The sequence below is a fragment of the Acanthochromis polyacanthus genome, chromosome 3 (assembly GCF_021347895.1).
Source record: "Acanthochromis polyacanthus isolate Apoly-LR-REF ecotype Palm Island chromosome 3, KAUST_Apoly_ChrSc, whole genome shotgun sequence".
NCBI lineage: Eukaryota > Metazoa > Chordata > Actinopteri > Pomacentridae > Acanthochromis > Acanthochromis polyacanthus.
In genome coordinates, this window is record NC_067115.1 from 8160133 (window position 1) to 8181022 (window position 20890).

General features: G+C 38.9%; 1 protein-coding gene across 1 annotated transcript in view; it reads right to left on the reverse strand.

Moving 5' to 3' along the window:
• kcnq5b (potassium voltage-gated channel, KQT-like subfamily, member 5b) overlaps positions 1-20890 on the reverse strand; it is a 163212-nt gene that overhangs the window by 42477 nt on the left and 99845 nt on the right. Inside the window, exons 2-6 of the mRNA XM_022193395.2 lie at positions 14921-15011; positions 12505-12631; positions 5269-5444; positions 4899-5024; positions 1213-1323 (exon numbers count right to left, since the gene is read on the reverse strand). Of these exons, the coding sequence (XP_022049087.1) occupies positions 1213-1323; positions 4899-5024; positions 5269-5444; positions 12505-12631; positions 14921-15011 (631 nt within the window). The remainder of the gene's footprint in view (positions 1-1212; positions 1324-4898; positions 5025-5268; positions 5445-12504; positions 12632-14920; positions 15012-20890) is intronic.

Consider the following 20890-nt stretch of genomic DNA (forward strand, 5'->3'; position numbering starts at 1 on the left):
GAGCCCGAGCTTCGAACCGGGGATCTTCTTGCTACAAGGCGAAAGTGCTAACCACTCCACCACCATGCAGCCCGTATTAGATATCTGTGAACACTAATTTGCTTGATATTTGATATTGCAAAAAAGGACATTGTGATGTTGTAAAGAATAGTGTTGGAGATTATCCCTTTAACTGATGTTCTCATATTTGTGAAATTTAAGTTGTGATGGAACTGTTTCCTTGCAGAGGAAAAAGAGATCCACCCATTCTCTACACACCGCTTTATCCTCACTAGGGTCGCGGGGGTGCTGGAGCCTATCCCAGCTGACTCAGGTGAAGGCAGGGGACACCCTGGACAGGTCACCAGTCTGTCACAGGGCTACATATACAGACAAACAATCACACTCACAGTCACACCTACAGGCAATTTAGAATAATCAATTAACCTCAGTGTGTGGGAGGAAGCCGGAGTGCCTGGAGAAAACCCACGCATGCACAAGGAGAACATGCAGTTTTGAACCGGGGATCTTCTTGCTGCAAGGTGAAAGTGCTAACCACTACCCCACTGTGCAGCCCAGGAAAAAGAGATGACAGTGTTATTAGAAAGTTCAACATTATTTTTATATATATTTTTTAAATGTAATATTTTTATTTCTTCTTTTATTTAATTTTTAAAGTTTGGATATCCTGGAACGCTTATTTGAACAGAATATAGATTCTGATATTGTTGTAAAGAATAGTGCTGGAGATGTGCACTCATGTTGGAAAAAAACTGTCATTGTGAAGCAACCCGTACTTGCACTGAATTGGAAATATTTTAGAAAAACACACTGAATTACAAGACAAGGCTAGAATTACGAGATTTTAATAGTAATAGGTTGTGATCTAATGTGGGTCGGTCTGAGGCATGAAAGTCTCGGGCTGAAAATGGGTCCCACTCCGGCCCTGTCCTGTACCTCTATGTAAAGAGCACAACCATAACTAGAAATAGAGAGAACTCACATGTCTTTTGTGCACTATAACACCATTATGATGCCATAAATCATAATGCCATTTACTGCCCAGCTAAATTTGGGTAAACTTCACAGTCTTCTGTGAATCAAATATGAATATAAAATTAGATATACCTGAATTATTGCTGTTTTGCACAGTTTCTAAATCAAGCTGCTTCAAAAAACTGCTTCAGTGGACTGCTATATATCCATGATATACAAAAGAAAGCCATGACTTACTGCTGGTAAGGCAAAGAAGGAAATGCCCAGGAGGGCGAACCCTGCAGACAACATCCGTCCTGTCCATGTTTTTGGCGTCTTGTCTCCATAGCCGATGGTTGTCAGGGTAATCTGTGAAAGTAAATGATTTATCATCAGGTCCTGAGCCTCAACGGTAATGTCGTCAAATAATTGAGGTCATATCTGAAAGATAGACGCTTCTTGGGTAAATATTCCTTGACTGTAGCCCCACTTATGAGGTCCCTCAGGGCTCCACTGTGGGCCCGCTCCCTTATTCATCATATGCGCTACTCCTATGGTCGATTTCTAAGAAATGCTACATTCTTTTTCAATGCTTTGCTGATATAAGTGCATATCTACCCATTAAAATTAAAAGTAATGGAGCACTTGCAAGACTACACAAAAGGTATTCAAACTTAGATGGAATTCAACTTTCTCAGTTGATTAAAATAACACTGATATGTTTAGTTGTTGACCAGATCTTTTGACTGACCCTGGTAACACCTGTTTGCTTCATACAATCTATCTGTTGTGCAAAACCTTCTTCGACAGCTCCTTAAAATATACAGACAGACCAGCTCAGTGTTCAAAATGGGTATTTTTCTGTTGAGACTTTTAGCCGAGGTGAAGGTCTGTCTGTTGCCCAAAGACTCTGAATTCTAATTCTTGGTATGTGGGCGTAAAGCTGGCGTCTCTTCAGCGTCTACGGCTGCTGCAGAACAGTAAAAGAAAGTATGATGTCAGGATACCAGTACTGACTTCCCTCCACTGGCTTTCCATCTATTTTAGAATTGATTTAAAGATTTGTTTTTTGTTTGCTTGTTTTAAAGGTTTTAAACGGTTCACCACTGAGGTCAACCAACCAGATACTTTTTCAAAATCCAGGCACAAAAATAAAGGTGATGGAGCCTTCGCAGTGACTTCTTCTAATCTGCGACAGTTTACCGTTTAACGTAAGAACTGCTCAGACTTTTGAAATTTTTATTGAAGATCTACCTCTTACTTTTGGGATTCAGTTCAAGTACAGATTGACACCCTGAGTTTGTCTTTTATTGTGTTGTAACTTTGTATTGTAATGATTTTATTATCTTCCTTCAGTCAAATTTGTCTTTAGGCCTCATGTTTGATGATCATTCTCTGGTAGTAGTTTCTAATATGGATAGTTAGGAACTTGGCAAGTAAGTTAGTACTGCTGTGTAGATCTATTCTAACTCTGAACTATTCACTGCAATATACAATCCTGTGCCTCTATGGAAGCAGCACAAGGAGGAGAGAAAACTCAGAAATGTCTATTGTGCACAAAATTATTACACCATAAAATAAAGTCAAATTTCCCTGATTACTTATTTTTCCAAGTGCTCATAGAGGTTACCACCACTGGAAAAAAGGTGACTCTTCTATCAATAGTTTATTACTTACGTTCTCTTCTCTTTACAGTATCTGGCTAATCAATGGTGTAACTTTGGTGATTTCTTTAATGTTAAAATGCCCTTCAACTACACTGGTGAGTTTCAGAGTTCAAAAGGTTAAAAGTAAGTCAGAAAATATTTAGAAAACTATTTTATTGTTGTATAAATCAGTAGAAGTACTTTTTGGAAAAAATAAAAAATAAAAATTTTGTTTAGTGTTTATGATCCCATAGCCTGCACCCCGTTTGCTGTCTTAGCTTGCTTTTGTGTTTTAACAACTCCAAAACATTTACTTAACATATGCTTAACACATTATCAACATTTGCAATAGTGAAAATCAACATTCAGGAAGATAAATGCCCTAAAAATGGTTTATATGCACCAGTAAAGGATTTCATAGGAATCAAAAAGGCATTAGTTACTCTCTATTACAGCTTATAATAGATGTCTTTTTTTCTTAATTCAAATGTTTTTTTTCTTGACTTTGAGGCACAAACTAGAATTGCCCTCACTTCTGTGTTTCAGATTTAACTGTTTGGATGAACCAGTACTTAGTAGTGTGTTAATTTGGGTTCACCTGTGGCCTTGAGTAAAAATGCATCAGCTCCTTTCACAGCACATCTGAGGACCTGAATCTGTTTGTATTTTTGAATAATCACTGAATGATAACTCCAACCCTAACCCAGAGTGGAATCTCTTCTGTGTGGAGACCTTGAATTCAAGTACAGCGCTGAAAGCCTGCAGCTGAAATGTTTATTCTGCCACGGGAGAAAAAGAAATGTTTTTAAGCACACACTCAGAATAATGAAAATAGCTGCTGGTTAGATTTGCTGAAGTGTAACATGTATTTTGTATGAATAGGTTTCATATTTCCAAGATAAACATTATTAAATCAGTTAGTTTTTTCATGATATTGAGCATTTATTACATTGATGTTGAGATACACTAAGTCAATGTAGCTCACACTCAAATGAATAAATCCACGTAATTAAATAGTTTTCTTTCATCATTAAGAGTTTATTTTGGTCCAACTTAATGCACTTATGTTGAGTCAACATAAAATTTTTGAATTAATTCATCTTATTTCTGTATTGAGGCTGCTTTGTTTGTTTCGTTTTAACCAAAAATCAAGTCTTTGCAATAGCAGCTGTAATAGCAGTATATATAAATGTGAAGCTCCTTCTCCTCTGACATTTTTAAGAAAACTCTTAAGACATACATGCTTTCAATGGTTTCTGTCAGCTCTTAATTATTATTATAATAATTATTACATTTAGTATTCTATATTAATTGTGTCTTAAACTTCTCTGTTTTGCATTATTTTAGTGTGTTATACTGTTATATTCTCTTTTGCACTTGTAGCTGCCTGACAGTTAACATGTGCAGCACTTTGGTCAACTGATTTGATTTTCCAGGGCTTGGATTTGACCTAATTTAATCAGGTTGGACCACCCAATTTTATAGAAATAAAATTACTCCAGTATATGAAGTTAATCCAAACCAAGTAAACTAAGCTGGTGCAACAGAACTGTTTAAAGCTAAAAGAAAACTATTTAAATCATGTGGAAATAGTAAAAATGTTATTTTTTGAGTCCACTATGTGTGTTATTGTTGTGTTTTATGTGTGACGACCGAATTTAAAGGTGATCTGTGAAGCAGCTTTTTGACATTGTTTCACCTCTGACTGACTGAAAACTAAAATGTCCTGATGTCAGAAGAATCCAAATGATGTTTCAATAAAAGCAGAGTTAATTGTGATAATGACTCATTGTGATGGTACTTAGCACATCAAAAAGAAAAAAAAAGAATAAACCTACTCACCTGTTCGGTAAAAGCCTGAAAAGGAGTATTTAATGCAGCGTATTGGTTTAATGACACAAACACGGCTGTGAACTGCTTGCAGGACTCTTTGCTCGGCTTCGGTTCTTTGTACATGTTTCCATCCATCTACCTCTCATTTGGCAGACTGATTATCTGCCATTCAGGCTCTGATTGCCACAACGACAAAGGCTATTTCCAACCATTATGAATTTGAAAATGGTGTTAAATGGAGCCACGCAGGGTTAATGTTATGGAGAGGCTGTCAGCGCTCAGAGGCAAAAGCGAGCAGGACAAAATAACAGCAAGGACTCTTTTTTTTCAGCATCCAGACACTTTTAAAGGTAAAAGAGCAGATATGAAGCTGAAAATCAAAGAAGTGTTAAGTCTGCTGTTGGCCAGGAAGGTTGACTGAGCACTCAGTGTCAGTGTGAGGAAATAAAGTCAGTGCAGACTCACCGTTCCCCACCACAAGGCATCAGCGTAGGTTGCGAACTCCTTGTTGAACTTATTCTCCACAAGGTAGACGAGGAAGGAAGAGAAGATCAGGACCAGAAAGCCGATGTACCAGGCGGTGACCAGCTCCTGCAGGCGCAAACAGACATTTAGTGTGATGGCGGAAAAAAGAGCATTAAAAAAAACAAATAAATAAAAAATCTTTTTAAAAGCTTTAAAAATACTTTGAACATTTTTTGAGCTTGATGTGTTTTTTTTCTTTGGATGACATTAGGCTTCAGTTATGTGGTTTTGTACTCATCATGGGGCTAATTGAAATGGTCAAGCTATGCTAAAAAAAAAAAAAAGAACCTGTTTTTGAACTGCTGCCCACCTTGCTGTGTGCGTAGACGACGGATCCCAGCAGCTTCCAGGTTCCTCCTCTTCGGTCCATTCGCACCATCCGAAGGATCTGCAGGAATCTGAGGCTCCGCAGCACCGATGTGGCGAAGATGTTTCCCTGACTGCCGGCCGACACCACGGCCACCGATGCTATCAGCACGATGATGTCTGGAGGGCAGAGACACGAAAACACACAACTCAAAACAGAATGGGATTTACTTACTCTCAATGATTCAAAATCTGTCTGACACCTTCACATGAAGGATCCATAAAACCTGATGGGGGAAAAATAATCTATAATGTGTTCTAATTTTTAAAAGTAAATCAGATTGTACAAGTTTTAGAAAAGTGACACATCTAAATATTTAACTCTCTGAACTCCAACTAGTTTCTGGGTGTTTTTATCTCCAGTCACAGTTTTCTTCACTGTGGGCTGCACCTCTATGGAAACAGAACAACCATGAAGGAGAGAGAACTCAGCACGACACACACTGAAAAATGAATGTTTTCTAAAAGTTTTTAGCTGTAGTTTTGAAATATAGGAACCATGCCACATTTATTTGATTGAGCCTGTATCTCAGCGTCTCTAATCTGTTTGCACATTTGTCTCCTTTCTGTTCTGTTTAAACACAGTTCAGCTGAAAAATCGTTGACTTTTTGTCAAATGACTGTTGGTTGATACTGGCTCAATAGTGGCATCATGGTTGTGCTGACAAACACAGATTTCTTCGCTTTTACAGAATACTGATGGAGCTAGTGCTTAACTTTTGTAGAATAAAGCAGTTTTTTGAACAAAAGTTTACAATTTTCATCTCAGGTTTGATTAATTTTCCCGATGGAACAACATGCCAAACATGAGAAGTGCAAGGAAAGTTTAAAGTGTGATGATTATTGATAAATGCTGTAATATCGGTGATTTTTTAAACTGCGTGTGGTTCAATTATTACAGCAGTGGGTCTCACAGAATGCTGCAGCTCCTCTCGTTGTTTTTCAAGACTTTCTAGTGCAGAAGAAATCTACGTATCACCCAGCAACTGGGAAATAACAGTGATCATAAATAAAGCAACAGAAATAGGTCACACATGTTTATATAGGTCAGAACAACAACAGAAATCATTGTGTTCATTTCTGCTTTGGCCTAAAGGCAAGTAAATCTTATTAATATTGATTTGAATATGAATTGGACCTTTAAACGCTGGAGGCCCTCAGGTCAGATAACAGCTACTCACTGCTGTCACCCCTCAATGGGGCAAATCCTCTCAGACTGCACATTAGTGGAAACGACACAATCTGCTACAGGCATCAACAGCACGGCGATGAGCTGCCTCCTATATGTGCTACGTGTTCGTGTAAGCAGCTCAGTCAGCATATTGATCTGCACTTTACACAAACACAGCAGCAGGGGAGAAATAACTGGTTGCTGTGGGAAGCTATTTTCACGTCTGCTCCTTCTCGGTTATTCCCGTAGAAGTGCAGACAAAACAGTACAAACTGCAAATTGTGACACACAGACGCACAAAGAAAAGATGCAGACACGCAAACAAACAGAATATCAGTGTCTGTGCAGAGAAAACCTCAACAAACAACATCAAACCAACAACAGCTCAAGTAAAGAGTTTCCTCCTCTTTCCCTTCCGTGTTGTGAAACTCTACCCTTCAGTGATGCTATTCAGGAGCTTCTTCCTCGGATATAATCGTCCCTCGTGCTTCTGTCCTTCAGTCGAATCATTTTTATTAGAAAAAAAATGCTGACCAAGGTGTCTGCAAGGCTCTGGCTGTAAAGCACCGAGCAGTTGATCCACAGTGAGAAGGAAAAGGTGTAAAGGTCAACAGCAGCTCCATGAAAAATACATTAATGGGGAACCGACGGAGCTGCAGAGACTTTGAACGTTCATGAAGGGAAAACGTGACGGAGATGAGGATGGAGAAGAGGAACATGTGAGCGTTCATGGAGGAGCATTTGATATCTGCTCAACTTAAAAAATAAAATCAAAAGAATCAACAAAATCAGTCTTACATTTCCATCGATGCAACTCACGAGTGTCTCTTCCTTAAACTGCAGTTGGATTGTGTTTTTTGATGAAATCATGAACTGTATATAAACATGAACAATATAACATGACTCCTATGACATTAAGTTATTGCAGATATAAGTGCAGCTATCTAAGACTGTGTGTTAGGATGATCAATCAGCTATGTCCGGTTTATTTGGAGGGACATTTTAGGCATTTTATTTGTTTTGTAATCCTCACAAACCCAACTGGCAGATTTGAAGAAATATATTTACATTATCAAACTTGAATTGAACAATTTTATCTATTACACAGAAAGAAAATATTAAAATACAACAAATTTTTAAATGCATTTAGAAGATTGTTCAGAGCTACATCGTTTTGGTGTTATTTTACGTTTTATATTGGTACATGTTAACTCACTTGTGAATTAAACTTGAACAGTTTCAGCTATTAAACGAAAAGGAAATGTTTGCAAAATTACAATACATTCGTGAATGAATTTTGCCAGTTTTTTAGGTAAAAACACAATCAACATAATATAACTTCTAAAATTCAAAGTTACACAGTTTTGACTCGCTGACTTAGAGTTTATTTTATATTAGATATCTACGGAGCCCCCTAGGGGACATCCTTCCTGTTTGTGTTATATCCCTTCCTGTTGTACTTTTTCTCCTCCGCGTTTGTATTTTATTCCTTCGTGTTTGTGTTTTTTTCCTTCGCGTTGTACTTTCTCTCCTCCGCGTTTGTGTTTTATCCCTCCGCGTTTATTTTTTAAGGAACACTTTTGTCATTTTTGCCCTCCGCCTTTATTTTTTAAGGAACACTTTTGTCATTTTTGCCCTCCGCCTTTATTTTTTAAGGAACACTTTTGTCATTTTTGCTGTTGACAAGTTGTTTTTCAAAGACGGAGTTCGCGTTCAAAGTCGAACTCCGTCTTGGGCCCGAGCAGTGTCACTCAGTCAGTCTGTTGAGCGTGCAGCAGGGGAGTCAGAGGACGGATTCCTACGGTACTACTTCCTGTCCAAACTTAGTTTGGAGGTTTACTTTGCCTGGCACACCGGCTGATCATCACCTTGGGACATTACACGCCAAACGGTAAATAATTATTTTAATGAATACCACTGTGCTTCGTCTATTGTTCTGAACTCTGCTGATCTCAAGTCACATTAGCCCTTTCTGTATTTATCGCAGTTGGACTGCTTCGGTTTGCACGCCAGCATGAAGCGAAAAGGAGCGCTCGTTTTTGTTCAGTGGGACCGCGCGCGGGACGGTGCGCTTTTTATACATTCAGAGAAACAGTCGCGGTTTGGTCAGTAGAAACGTTGACAAAAACGAGCGCTCCTTTTAGCTTCATGCTGGCGTGCAAACCGAAGCAGTCCAACTGCGATAAATACAGAAAGGGCTAATGTGACTTGAGATCAGCAGAGTTCAGAACAATAGACGAAGCACTGTGGTATTCATTAAAATAATTATTTACCGTTTGGCGTGTAATGTCCCAAGGTGATGATCAGCCGGTGTGCCAGGCAAAGCAAACCTCCAAACTAAGTTTGGACAGGAAGTAGTACCGTAGGAATCCGTCCTCTGACTCCCCTGCTGCACGCTCAACAGACTGACTGAATGACACTGCTCGGGCCCAAGACGGAGTTCGACTTTGAACGCGGAGTTCGTTTTTAAACGCGGAGTTCGACTTTGAACGCGGAGTTCGACTTTGAACGCGAACTCCGTCTTTGAAAAACAACTTGTCAACAGCAAAAATGACAAAAGTGTTCCTTAAAAAATAAAGGCGGAGGGCAAAAATGACAAAAGTGTTCCTTAAAAAATAAAGGCGGAGGGCAAAAATGACAAAAGTGTTCCTTAAAAAATAAACGCGGAGGGCAAAAATGACAAAAGTGTTCCTTAAAAAATAAAGGCGGAGGGCAAAAATGACAAAAGTGTTCCTTAAAAAATAAAGGCAGAGGGCAAAAATGACAATCGTGTTCCTTGAAAAATAAACGCGGAGGGATAAAACACAAACGCGGAGGAGAGAAAGTACAACGCGAAGGAAAAAAACACAAACGCGAAGGAATAAAATACAAACGCGGAGGAGAAAAAGTACAACAGGAAGGGATATAACACAAACAGGAAGGATGTCCCCTAGGGCTCCGTAGATATCCATATTCAATCAGGTTTTGTCCCTATTTATTTTTTAATCATATTGCTTTGATTACTGCTTTGAACGCTCTTGGCATTCTCTCATTGAGCTCTTCATGAGGTAGTCACCTGAAATGGTTTTCACTTCACAGGTCTGCCTTATCGAGGTTCATTTGTGGAATTTCTTGCCTTCTTAATGAGGTTTGGGACCATCAGTTGTGTTATGCAGAAGTCAGGTTGGTACACAGCTGACAGCCCTATTTGACAACTGTTAGAATCCACATTATGGGTTAAAGGTTAAAACTAATAACACAGCACTGTAAAATGCACAAAAGCAAAAAATAATCTCTCCTTAAAAAGTTTTGTACACGAAACTCTTGCTAATTGTTTCCTGAAAATGATGAATGTTGATGATTTCCTCATTTGCAGCACACAACGTTCTAACCTGCAGTCAAACCACCACATGGAGGAACCCAACAAGGGAAATCAGACCAACATATTAGGAGGCTGATTTAATATCACAGCATGTTTCCTGAAGTCATTTATTCATTTCTTTCAGTGCTCGGTGAGAGAATGCAGCGGCACGTCTGGTTTTCAACCAGCTGAAAACAGCATGTCACCCCGCTGTTCAGATCACTTCACTGGCTTCCAGTTGCAGCCTTCATAAAATTAAAAACTCTGGCACTTGCACTCTATTTGATCTGAGTCTCTATCAGTATTTAAGACTAAAGAACAGCTCTTCACTGAACACCTTTGCACTTGACAGACTGCAAAAAAAATTCTAAAACCCTGCACTGCTTGTAGGCCCCATGGCCCTACTATCACACTTGAACTTGATTTATGGCTCTTATCCAGGTTGTTTTCTCCTTACTAGATCCTTGCGTGTGTTGTATGGACTCTCAGATGTGTGTCACTTTGGATCAAAGCGTCTGTTAAATGAAACTGTAGAATTGTAGAATTCACTGAAAAATCACCTGCTTCCACCACTTAAAGTGAAACTGAGCCTGTTTGATTTATGAGCTGGTCACTGTGGATGCACAACTTTAGATCAGAGTGGTTTAAATTTTGTATTAGTGTTGAGATTCTGCACTCAGTGGATATTTTGAGCAGTGAAACTTCCCCTGGCAGCGCAGTTTTGGCATCAATACGACTCCGTACTCTTCCAGCCAAGCTGCTTACATCCATCTTTGATACCAAGTAATTAAGAATCTCCCGCTGCCACGGAGAAACCAGTTTACAGAATATCCATCTGGCGTCGTCCACCAGCTAAAAGTACCAACATAAAAGTACTAAAAAGACTTTACATTAACTTTGGGACAAAATCATTTGTTCTGAAGGGAAGACCAACAAGAAAAACCCTTGAAAGTGACATTCAGCTGGACTGAAGCATGGTGTGTTTTCATTTTAGACATTTTGATGAAGACATAGTATTTTCTAGAATTATTCAAATATATTTTGATGAAAATGAGGCTGTAACATCCAGGCAGCCTCATAGATTGGTTAGTTGCTTTGCTCCCAAAAAGGCTTCCAGGAATAGTCCATTGTTTTTGGCAGCAGGAGGAACAGACAAGCTGTGAACACACTTAAAAACTCATTTAATAGCCAAATGAAGCTGTTTGCTTTCATTAAATTCTGTTAAAAAAAATTCACCATTTTTTGGTACAACTGCCGAGTCAAATTGAAGCTTAAAATTATAATTATTTTATTGCACAGAACAAGCTGCAGGCTTCATTTAAAAATATCACCAAAATAAACCATTAGCTTTCATCAAATTCTGTAAAACAAACAAAAAAATAAAATAAAAATTTGTGAAGCCATGACTCAGTTGTGATTACAGTCAAATAACAAAAATTTAGGAACTTTTCAGCTGAACTGCAGGCAGTATTTACACAAAACAGAGAGTAGACAAGAATAGAAGCCAATAAAAAAATGTAAGGAGTAAAATATTTATTTTACATACAGTATATAAAGTCTCTGTTCCCCCCCCCCCCCCCCCCCCCCCCCCCCCCCCAGTATAAGCAACACCTTTGGCTTTGGAAAAATGCTGTTCAAAATAATTCATGTTTTTTTTCCAGTGTTTGTAAAATGAAAAATCAAAGAAATGTAATTTTTGCTTTTCTTTTTTTTGTCACATATGGCATTACAATTATGTCATATTGTTCTCTCTCTGTTCATGGTTTTGTTTTGTTTCCAAAGAGGTGCAGGACTTTCTATTGCAGTGAAAAATGAGGCCACGGTGAGGAAAAACGTGACACGAACAGCCAGAAACTGCTTAACGTTCAGAGGGTTAAACTGGAAAATCGCCTTTCGCCGTTGAATATTGACTCACACCTTATGGGTTCCTCTGAAACACCAGCAGCTTTGGTTTCTTTGTGTGTATATATGTGTGTGTATCAAGTTGTGTTGAGAAAAATCTATTATAATAGAAATAAGACCAAAAAATTGCTCTGGAAACTGCTGCTGTGATTATAAAAAGAACTCTCATTCTATAACATTTTAACATGCAGCTGAGTTGCAGAGTTTCTGTCTGCAGGGAAGTGAGAACACACAGAAAACTAAATGATACACCTCATTTATTAATCAGGTTTATCCTTCAAAGCCACAAATGCACAATGGGACTCCTAACACGAGCATTTCCTCACTTCATCCCATCGTCTCTCCTGCTTGTTTCTACACTCTGTCCTCCCGTTGTCACTTCATCTCTTACTTTATGTGATTCATTTTGCTGACATTGCTGCTGTAAAGTGTGACGGCAGAGCTCACGGCATTGATCGTGACCTCTGAGAGTAGCCCTAACTTTCCAAGATGCAGCACGCACATCTATGTCTTAAACGGTGGAAAGAATAAAAGGCAGTTAATGCAGCCTCATTGCGCAAATGCCCCGTGCTCGTTTGAGCTCTGACCACAGCTGAAAATGACACCAGCAAACTCTGGCTGATTGCGTGCTGCTGTGTAACCTTTCGTGCTTCATCAAACTCAGAGAGGACAACCACGGTCCAGTACAGCTGAAGAAGAAACTGAAAGACAGATTTTGGTATCTGTGTCCACCAAGCGTGAACGCGTTCTCACATCCAACTGCTCACCTATGACACAGAATGGTTTCCTGGCGAAGCGAAGGCGACCCTGCCATCCTCTGTAGCGACAGCAGCATCCCGCCGACCAGATCCGGATGATGTACTCCAAGCCGAACACCACAATCATCACAAACTCCTGTAGAATAAGAAATAAACAGCAGTTGTTTTAGCACTGGCCTGTTTTAAGTGCATGTTTTCTTTTTTAAAAAGTGCCTGAATTGCACCATTTATCAGCAAGAAATTGTAAAATTACAGGAATTGTCAGTTTTTCTACATTCCAATGGTCCTTGAATGTATCATATGAGTCACATGCAGTTGGGAAACTTAAATGAAAACGGAGCCCCATATTCCATCAAAATCACTTGATTCTACAATCAAGTGTTAACAGTTTGCACCGGATTCTGTAAAAAAAAACAAAAAACTTCTGCACTTTTTAGAACAACTGTGAAGTCGTGATGCATGTCATGAGACAAAAGTTCAGGCTGATAGAAGAGGACATAAGTCTGAAAACAAAACAGAGAGGCTGAGAGTAAATGAAAAACATACCTGACCAATAAAATAAATGCAGCATGACTCAGAAAAGACATACTGAGGAGCAAGTTGTTGGAAGACACATTCAGCACGGTGAAGCATCTTTCTACTGCTGATGTGCAGAGCAGGGCCACTTGATTCAACATGGCCTAAATAACCAATATTTAGTTTTTACCCTTTATTTATTGACTTCTTAATTTATTTACTTTTACTACTATCATGATCGTTGTAGCCTTTTGTTCGTGGTTTTACTCTCTATGCTCTTTAATCCACCTGTTCCTTCCCTAATAATCATCATCATCATCACCAGAAGAAGAAGAAGAAGAAGAATTCATTATCATTATTATTATTATTGTTACAAGTCACAGTCAGTCTCAGGATTAAGTTTTGTTTTCTGGTTAGGTTTAGCAGAATGTCATGCTTTGTTAGACACTAGTACATGTCATGGTTTGGGCATAGAGCACATTTGAAGCATCTCCTCCATTTTCTGGGTTACCATGGTTACGAATCTAGCTCTATCTGATGTATCATTGGGTGGTAGAAAAGGATCAACATTAAAGCAGTAAAATAAATGGCACAGATGTGTTAATTTGACAAATTTTGTCCACCAGAAAATACGCTAATCTCTAAAAGAAAGCAGTTTAGTGTGTAGTAATTTCATTTTGTGGAGACTGCAATACAAAAGTGCACCTTCAGTGCTCATGAGGACTTTGTGCTCATATTATTCAGTGTGATTGTTTGTTATTTTTGCACGTCATTATTAATGTATCTGTGATTAAAACGGACACCGGGCTGACAGAATTGTGAGTGATAATGACTGAGGCAGGTCGCCTGTTAATGCACACACTGCTGCTGCTTCAGCTTCCATTAGACGACAACGCTGATGTAATTAACACTCTGCAATTTGTGTAGCGCTGCCTTCGGGGCCAATCATGTGCACTAAATGCTAGACCATTAAAAAAAGTGACCTCTCCTTTCTGTCGCAGGCTTTTAAAAAGCATGCGTGAGTCATGGTGAGTGTTTTAAAAAGCATTTTCAGCTCTCGTGTGCCTTCTATCCTCCCCGACTCTCTTTCCCAAGGCAACTTTGAACTCCATTTGGTGCTATTAGTTCTTAAAGCTCCCAGTTTGAGGGCAGACACTTAAACAAATGAGCCACTGATGTAGAAGACCAAGACTGACATTTATTCTTCAGTCACAAGGTCGAGGCTGAGAGCTCTGTGGTGGACAGACAAAAAGAAAACTTCCAATATTTCGTGTCTGTCCACCACATGAAATTCAGGAAGTTTTCTTTTCTTACTTTTTTTTTTTTTCAGATGAGACATCCAGGCAGCAAAGCAGCATCATTAATGGAGCTGAATCCTTCACATCTCTCCTCCAAACAGTGATCACAGCACTAATTACTCTACATTTCTGTGTACATTTGCCCATTTTTCTTCTGCTCACTGTTGTATTTTTATATTTGGAAACTAGACTGTAATTAACATGATTTATGAATTGGTAATGTGTATAAATTTAGGAAATAATCTCTTTTGCAATAATCCTGTTGACTCTGATCTTTAAAATATACCCCTCATTAAGGAGACCAAATCATTTTGAGGCATTAATAACATTTCAGTCACATTGCAGGAGCTGCAGTTACCCTTTGAAATCAGTATTATATTAAAGTTAAACTAGTCCTTGAACCCTCTGAAAATGAGTTTCTGGGCTTTTCCCCTCTCATTTATATTCTCTGTGGGCACAGTTTTTTTTATAAAGTCATTGACAGAATTAAAATATATAACAAAATATAAATGTCAAGCTACTTCAATTGATATCAGAAATGTGTGCCAACTAGTTGACTAATGGCATGAATTATTGAATGCTATTTGGCTGATGGTATTCCAGTTTCTTACCAGGATGAGCAGACAGTGGGAGGAGAAGTCCTGATGGGCCGGGATGGTGGAGTACACCGACAGAACCAGGCAGCTGAAGACCAGGATGAACCTGAACCAAACACAAAACACATGAACAGGATGACATCGATGATCTGACCTCTGAAACCTTTGAAGAATCATTTCCACCGGTCTGAAGTAGGCCTCTGATCACACAAATGGAATTGTTCATCCCATTTTCCTTTGAGACAAACTCTTGAACTCATTCTGGCATCGCAGGAAGAACAGTTCACCAACAACCTGGCAGCACAATCACACAACTTATTTCCTCTCTGCAGCGAACCATGAGCCCGACTATTATTCAATTTCCTGAGATATCAAGTTAATCATGCTTGTTTGTGCAACATGATTTGCAAGAAACAAGCAGTGAAACTGCAGCCATTGGAAAACAAGCAACATCCGACCTTTTCCACACGCCGACTGTCGCTGCCTCCGCCAGGAAACCGTACACTTCTATTTTATTTCCTAAAATTTATTTCCATCACATAAATCTTCACGTCATCGTCTGAAACACGAGCTCCAGAGTTACGGTGGCTGAACGGTGAACATCTGTGTTTTATCATCTCAGATCTCCTCTAAACGCGGCTGGAAGAAGCTGGTTGACACACTGAGACTCTTTTAAAGAAAGCAGCACTCGGCCTCCTTCATGTTAATACAGCCGCACTTTAATAATTTAATATTTAGGCCCCTTGTGTGGAGAAAATTTTCATTTCATCATGAAGCTCATCACATTTTAACACAAGTTCACCTGTAAAATTTCAGTTCACTGCTTTTCCATCAAACATTAGGGAATCTAAGGAATTGATCGGGGGTAAAACGCGTCACATTTTATAGATGAAGTTTTGTCGTTTCTCAGTGAGTGTGAAGTTCTAATCCTTAACATTTCAGTTCTGGTTGACTTGGCCAAGCTTTGAAGAACCCACATTCTACTTTTTAGGTATAATATAATGTTTCCAGATATTATATAGCTGTTTTGTGTGTTTGTTTGCATGTTAAAGATCTGACAGCTTCTGAAGTCCAGACCAAAGGACGTTATTCCCTCACATAGAAAATTCTGCTCATTACCTGCCTGAAACACTTCGTTTGAGGTTCAGGCTTCTCTTCTGTTACTGATCTACATCATCATGTAACACATTTGCATAACTCCTACTGAGCAGCTAGTTTGGCCCTCAAACAAAGAATAGGCCACATATAAATGTTACATCCTTAAACTCAGATTTCCGGGGTTACTAATAAATGTAGTCTTGCTTTCGCGGATCAAGCTGGCCAATCAGAGCAGACTCGGGGGGCCTTAAAGAGACAAGAGCTAAAGTTGAGAGTTCCACACAGAAAAGCCACTGCAGTAATGTACAGTATCAGAAAAAAAATGTGTTTCTAGTAGACTGACTCTCAAAATAAAACTATAAACCTGCAAATGTGCAGAATCTGGGCTCTTTAAATAATCCTGTTCAGATTCACAGCATCGCAGCAGGCAGGAACTGAGCAGTTACTCTGACAGAAATAAAACAGAAGGAGAGAAGAAAAGCGTCACCACTGACACAAATAAGCTTCCTCTTCCAAGTGTCTTGGTCTGGATGTTCTGGTCTCTCAGATTATGTCATATGTGGCTGCACCTGCTGTGCCAACACTTTGCTTTTGCACATTTCATGCAGTAGGTGTCTGCACTGTTTACTATGAATTAACTGGAGCATGATGTATATGCATGAAATTTAGAGCTAGTGTGGGAGCAGAGGACTCTGAAAATTCAGCCTAATGAGTGTCAGACATTTAATCTGTTACTTTATACCATGCTATGTGCTGTGAGGTGAACTGTTTGGCAGACAGATTTCTTAGACTGTGCTGTACATTTTCTTGGCCATGAGCAAATTTTGAAATAAAAAAAAAGTTTTTGTACATTATAATTTATTTCCAACAGCTCTTTTGGTCATTTTGTCTTTCATTGTGGTCCTTTGCCTCCATGTTGCATCTTTTTGTGTCTTTATTGCATCACTTTGTGGTCCTGTTGTGCCTATTTTGTCATTTTGGGATCATTTTGCATCTGTTTGTGGTCATTTGATTGACTTTAGAGACAATCACCAGGATTAAATTTAGTGTTTGAATGGCGCCTGTGTGAAAATGGTGGGTGTGTAGAGTGGGTCACTGTCCCCGACCCTGCAGGACAGAGCAGGACTGGGCTGTTCTGACCCCGTTCGGACCCTCGCCAAAATCCAGGGAACAGAGAACGGAGGTCAGAATTTTCCACAGCAGCGAGGACGGTTATATCATCATACGTTCTGCTGCCGCTCCGTCGAGGCCTTGCAGAGCTGCCGGAGGTTCACAGCCGAGTAGAAAGTATCAGAAGTTTGAGGTTTGCTCTGTTGACAATTCCAAAGATTTGAATAATGTGGTTTTGATTGGAGGAAAACATCTAGTGACAAGCATTGTGGTGCTGTCAGCTGAAAAGCAAGCTCCTTGTCACCGGCACACCTACGCCTCTCACACCAACAAGGTTGTCAGACCGAAAATTACAGAGTGACAATCAAATCCCTTCATCCTCGTGTTTCCATTCTGAATATATTTACTTTAAAAGCGGGTAGAGAACTAGTGACGGCATCATTAAGCACTCACTGAAGTTCACCAATTATCCCCACAGACGGATGCTCAGGTCCGGCCTTGGTCTCCACGATGAGCTGCTGCAAACTGGAGCATCTCACTTCCAGAAGTGATTTCTCTTAACCTTTCAAACAGTGGTGGTTTGAAATTAAACTGCCCAACACAAACACAAACACATCCTGGCAAACACAACACAGACATCTGTCCTTCCACCCACTCGGCCTCCACCTCCAACAGAAACAGCGGCCCGGCGTTACTGAACAAGCGCCGAGTGCTGCTCTCATTTGCATAATTTAATTGATTTTTTTTTTCAAAAAATGAGTCGCAAAACTAATGACTAATATCCACACACTATGCCGGTGTTTTTTCAGCAGTCATCATTCTAAATCAGACCGGCAGATGCACAGCACTACTGCACTTCTCTGAGTTATAAGTGACTGTCAATGTTTATTTATAGAAAGTCAATCAAAAGACCACAAACAGATGCAAAATGATCACAAAGACACAGAAAAACTGACCAAGGGACCAAATGTGGAAGCAGAGGACTAAAAAGTTCCACAACAGCATGTAAGAAAGCTACAAAGTGAAATAAAAGACCAGAATGAAATGCAAAATCACCACAAAAAGACACAAAATGACCACAAAGGTTCACGAAGCAAGCATAGCAAGACACAAAATGATCACAACAGCGTGCAGAACAGGTATAAAAAGACAAAAATTACGCACAGAGATGCAAACAGGCACAAAGACACGCAAAAATGACAATATGATGCAAAACAGCCACGAAGACAAGAAAAATGACCACAAACAGACACAAAATGACAAAGAGAGGATGGAAAATGACCACAAAGACACAAAGATTACCACAAAACACACATCTAAAGACAATAGCAAGATGCAAAATGGTTACACAGAGGATTAGAATTAACATATAAGCGTGCAAAACAGCCACAGAGGCAAACAAATGACCACAAATAGACACAAAATGACCAGCAGAAGGCACAAAATACCAAGAAAGAGATGGAAAATGATCACAAGCTAAAAATAGTAAAAGAGCAAGCAAAACCACCACAGTGGCACACAAAATGACAAAAAAGACACACAAGTGAACAAAAGATACACAATGGCAATAAAAAAGACACAAAATGACAACAAGCTCATATAAAAAAATGATTAAAAAGATGACCAAATGACCACAATGAAAAAACAAAATGACCAAGAGATGACAGAAACAACCACAAAGAGATGCAATATGGCACATCAAAATGACCACAAAATGAAAAACAGCCACAAAATGACACAAAAATACAACACAAAGGGGGCTAAAATGATCAAAACAGCATACAAGAAAGCTACCAAAATGAGCAAATAACTTCACAGAAATGCAAAATGACCTAAAGAAGATGCAGAAAGACATTGAAGTACGACAAAATGTCCATAAAGACACATAAAAATGACCACATGATGCAAAATAACCACAAAAAGACACTGAAGTCTATCTGCTTTTTCAAGTAAAATGTACAGATCGCTAATATTTTCTTTCTTTTATTTCTCATAAACCTACAGAAGCTACAAACTTCATCCTCGAAGAAATCTTCAACTGACTGCAAAAACTAAGAACGGACTTATTTTTACTTTCCTTTTCGAATAAACGTGGAAACAGAAGAAGTGCATTAGTCTCAGTAACTGTTTGAGGAGACAAGGATACAACATTAAACTTAAACCGAATGAAGGTGTGTTAAAGTTGCTCAGATCTGTCAGAGCTTCAGATGTCTGTCTCTTTTATTAGAGCTTTTGAGTGCAGACAGCAGCAGTGTGTCAAATCCTGACCCCCCCAGCATCTCACAGAGACAAACAAACCAACAACAGCAAAGTTTCAGTTTGGAATTTCATCAAGTTAACTCTTCAGCTAAGTGATTAGATAAAAAAACACTCACAATTCTATTCCAAGAAAATTTTCTCTTCATTTCAGCTCTAATATTCACTGTGCAGTCAGTTTACTCAGCTCTAAGTCACCATTAAATTTCACTGAAATATGCAAAAAAATGTTTTACTGAAGAGTCCTGCAGAGGTCGCACCAGTTAGCTCCATTTGTTGCCTTCGCACACATTTTTAAACTCAATTTGAGGCATTTATTTATATGCAATGAAAAGAAACGTGCAGCTCTACACAAAATGACCACGGAAAGATACAAAACAAAGATACACAAAACAGGTGCAAAAAAGAGAAGTGACAAGGAGGTGACACAATACACAGCCTCCACAGCCTACATTTTAAATGTTCTAAACTGAATGTATTATAAAAACACACAAAAGGACGGAAAAAAGAATTATAATTAACAGAACAGCATGCAAAAACAGTTACAAAGATGAAGAAATGATCACCAAGAAACGCAAAATGACACCCAAACCCATGAAGGAGAGATGCAATTCGACAAGAGCTATACATAGAAACAACCACAAAATGTAAAACAGCCACAAAAAGACACAAAACGACCACAAAGATGAATAAAATGATCACAATAGCATGCGAGGCTACTACAAACTACTACAACTTTTGATTTCTACAGAAAATCAGTGCCACCAGAGTGTCATCTAAAATCCTCCCACTGATTAGTTCTGTTGTGTGTTAATGAAATTTCAGTTCACTAATCGACTATAATGATGATAATGATGATAGGTTATCTGTTTTTTTTTAAATGTCAGAAGAAGCTCAGTGTCATCTGAAGCTGTCCGTGGTCCTGAAACTAAACCTGCAGTCGCTTATTTATTAATCATATCAATACATTTTTCTCTATAATATCATATTGTCTCGATCTTAACATTTTAAGGTAATCATGTGTACTTATTTCTTCTTTTGATGCTGTAAATTTGTAATGTTAGTGTTTTATTTGCATTGGAAAGCATTTCTGTTGTTCTAAACTGTATAAATAAAAGTGACCTGATGTATTTCTCTTTCTTTTCCAGCTGATCCTGAACTACTAACTTGTCATTTTATGTTATTTTTTTTTACGTGTTGCTGCGTGTTTCCATGTTGTGTGACAGCAGAAATTCATCAAAACCACAAGACTGAACTGGGAAGCCTTAAATTCCTAATAAAAAGCAGATGCTGCAAACTTGTCTGAGAGGAAACGGGCAGAGAAGAAGAATAGATGATGCTGCCGAGTTGCATCGTGATAGGCGTAGGATGCAAAACAAGATTTCTGCTATAAAATGAGCAGATTTTTTTGTTAGGCAACAGAAATCAGCTGACTTTCTGACAGAAACACTTCAAAGGGTTCCAGGTGGAGTGAAGCTTCAAAATAAAAGCACTCTAGTGATGACAGAGTCATGTTTCAAA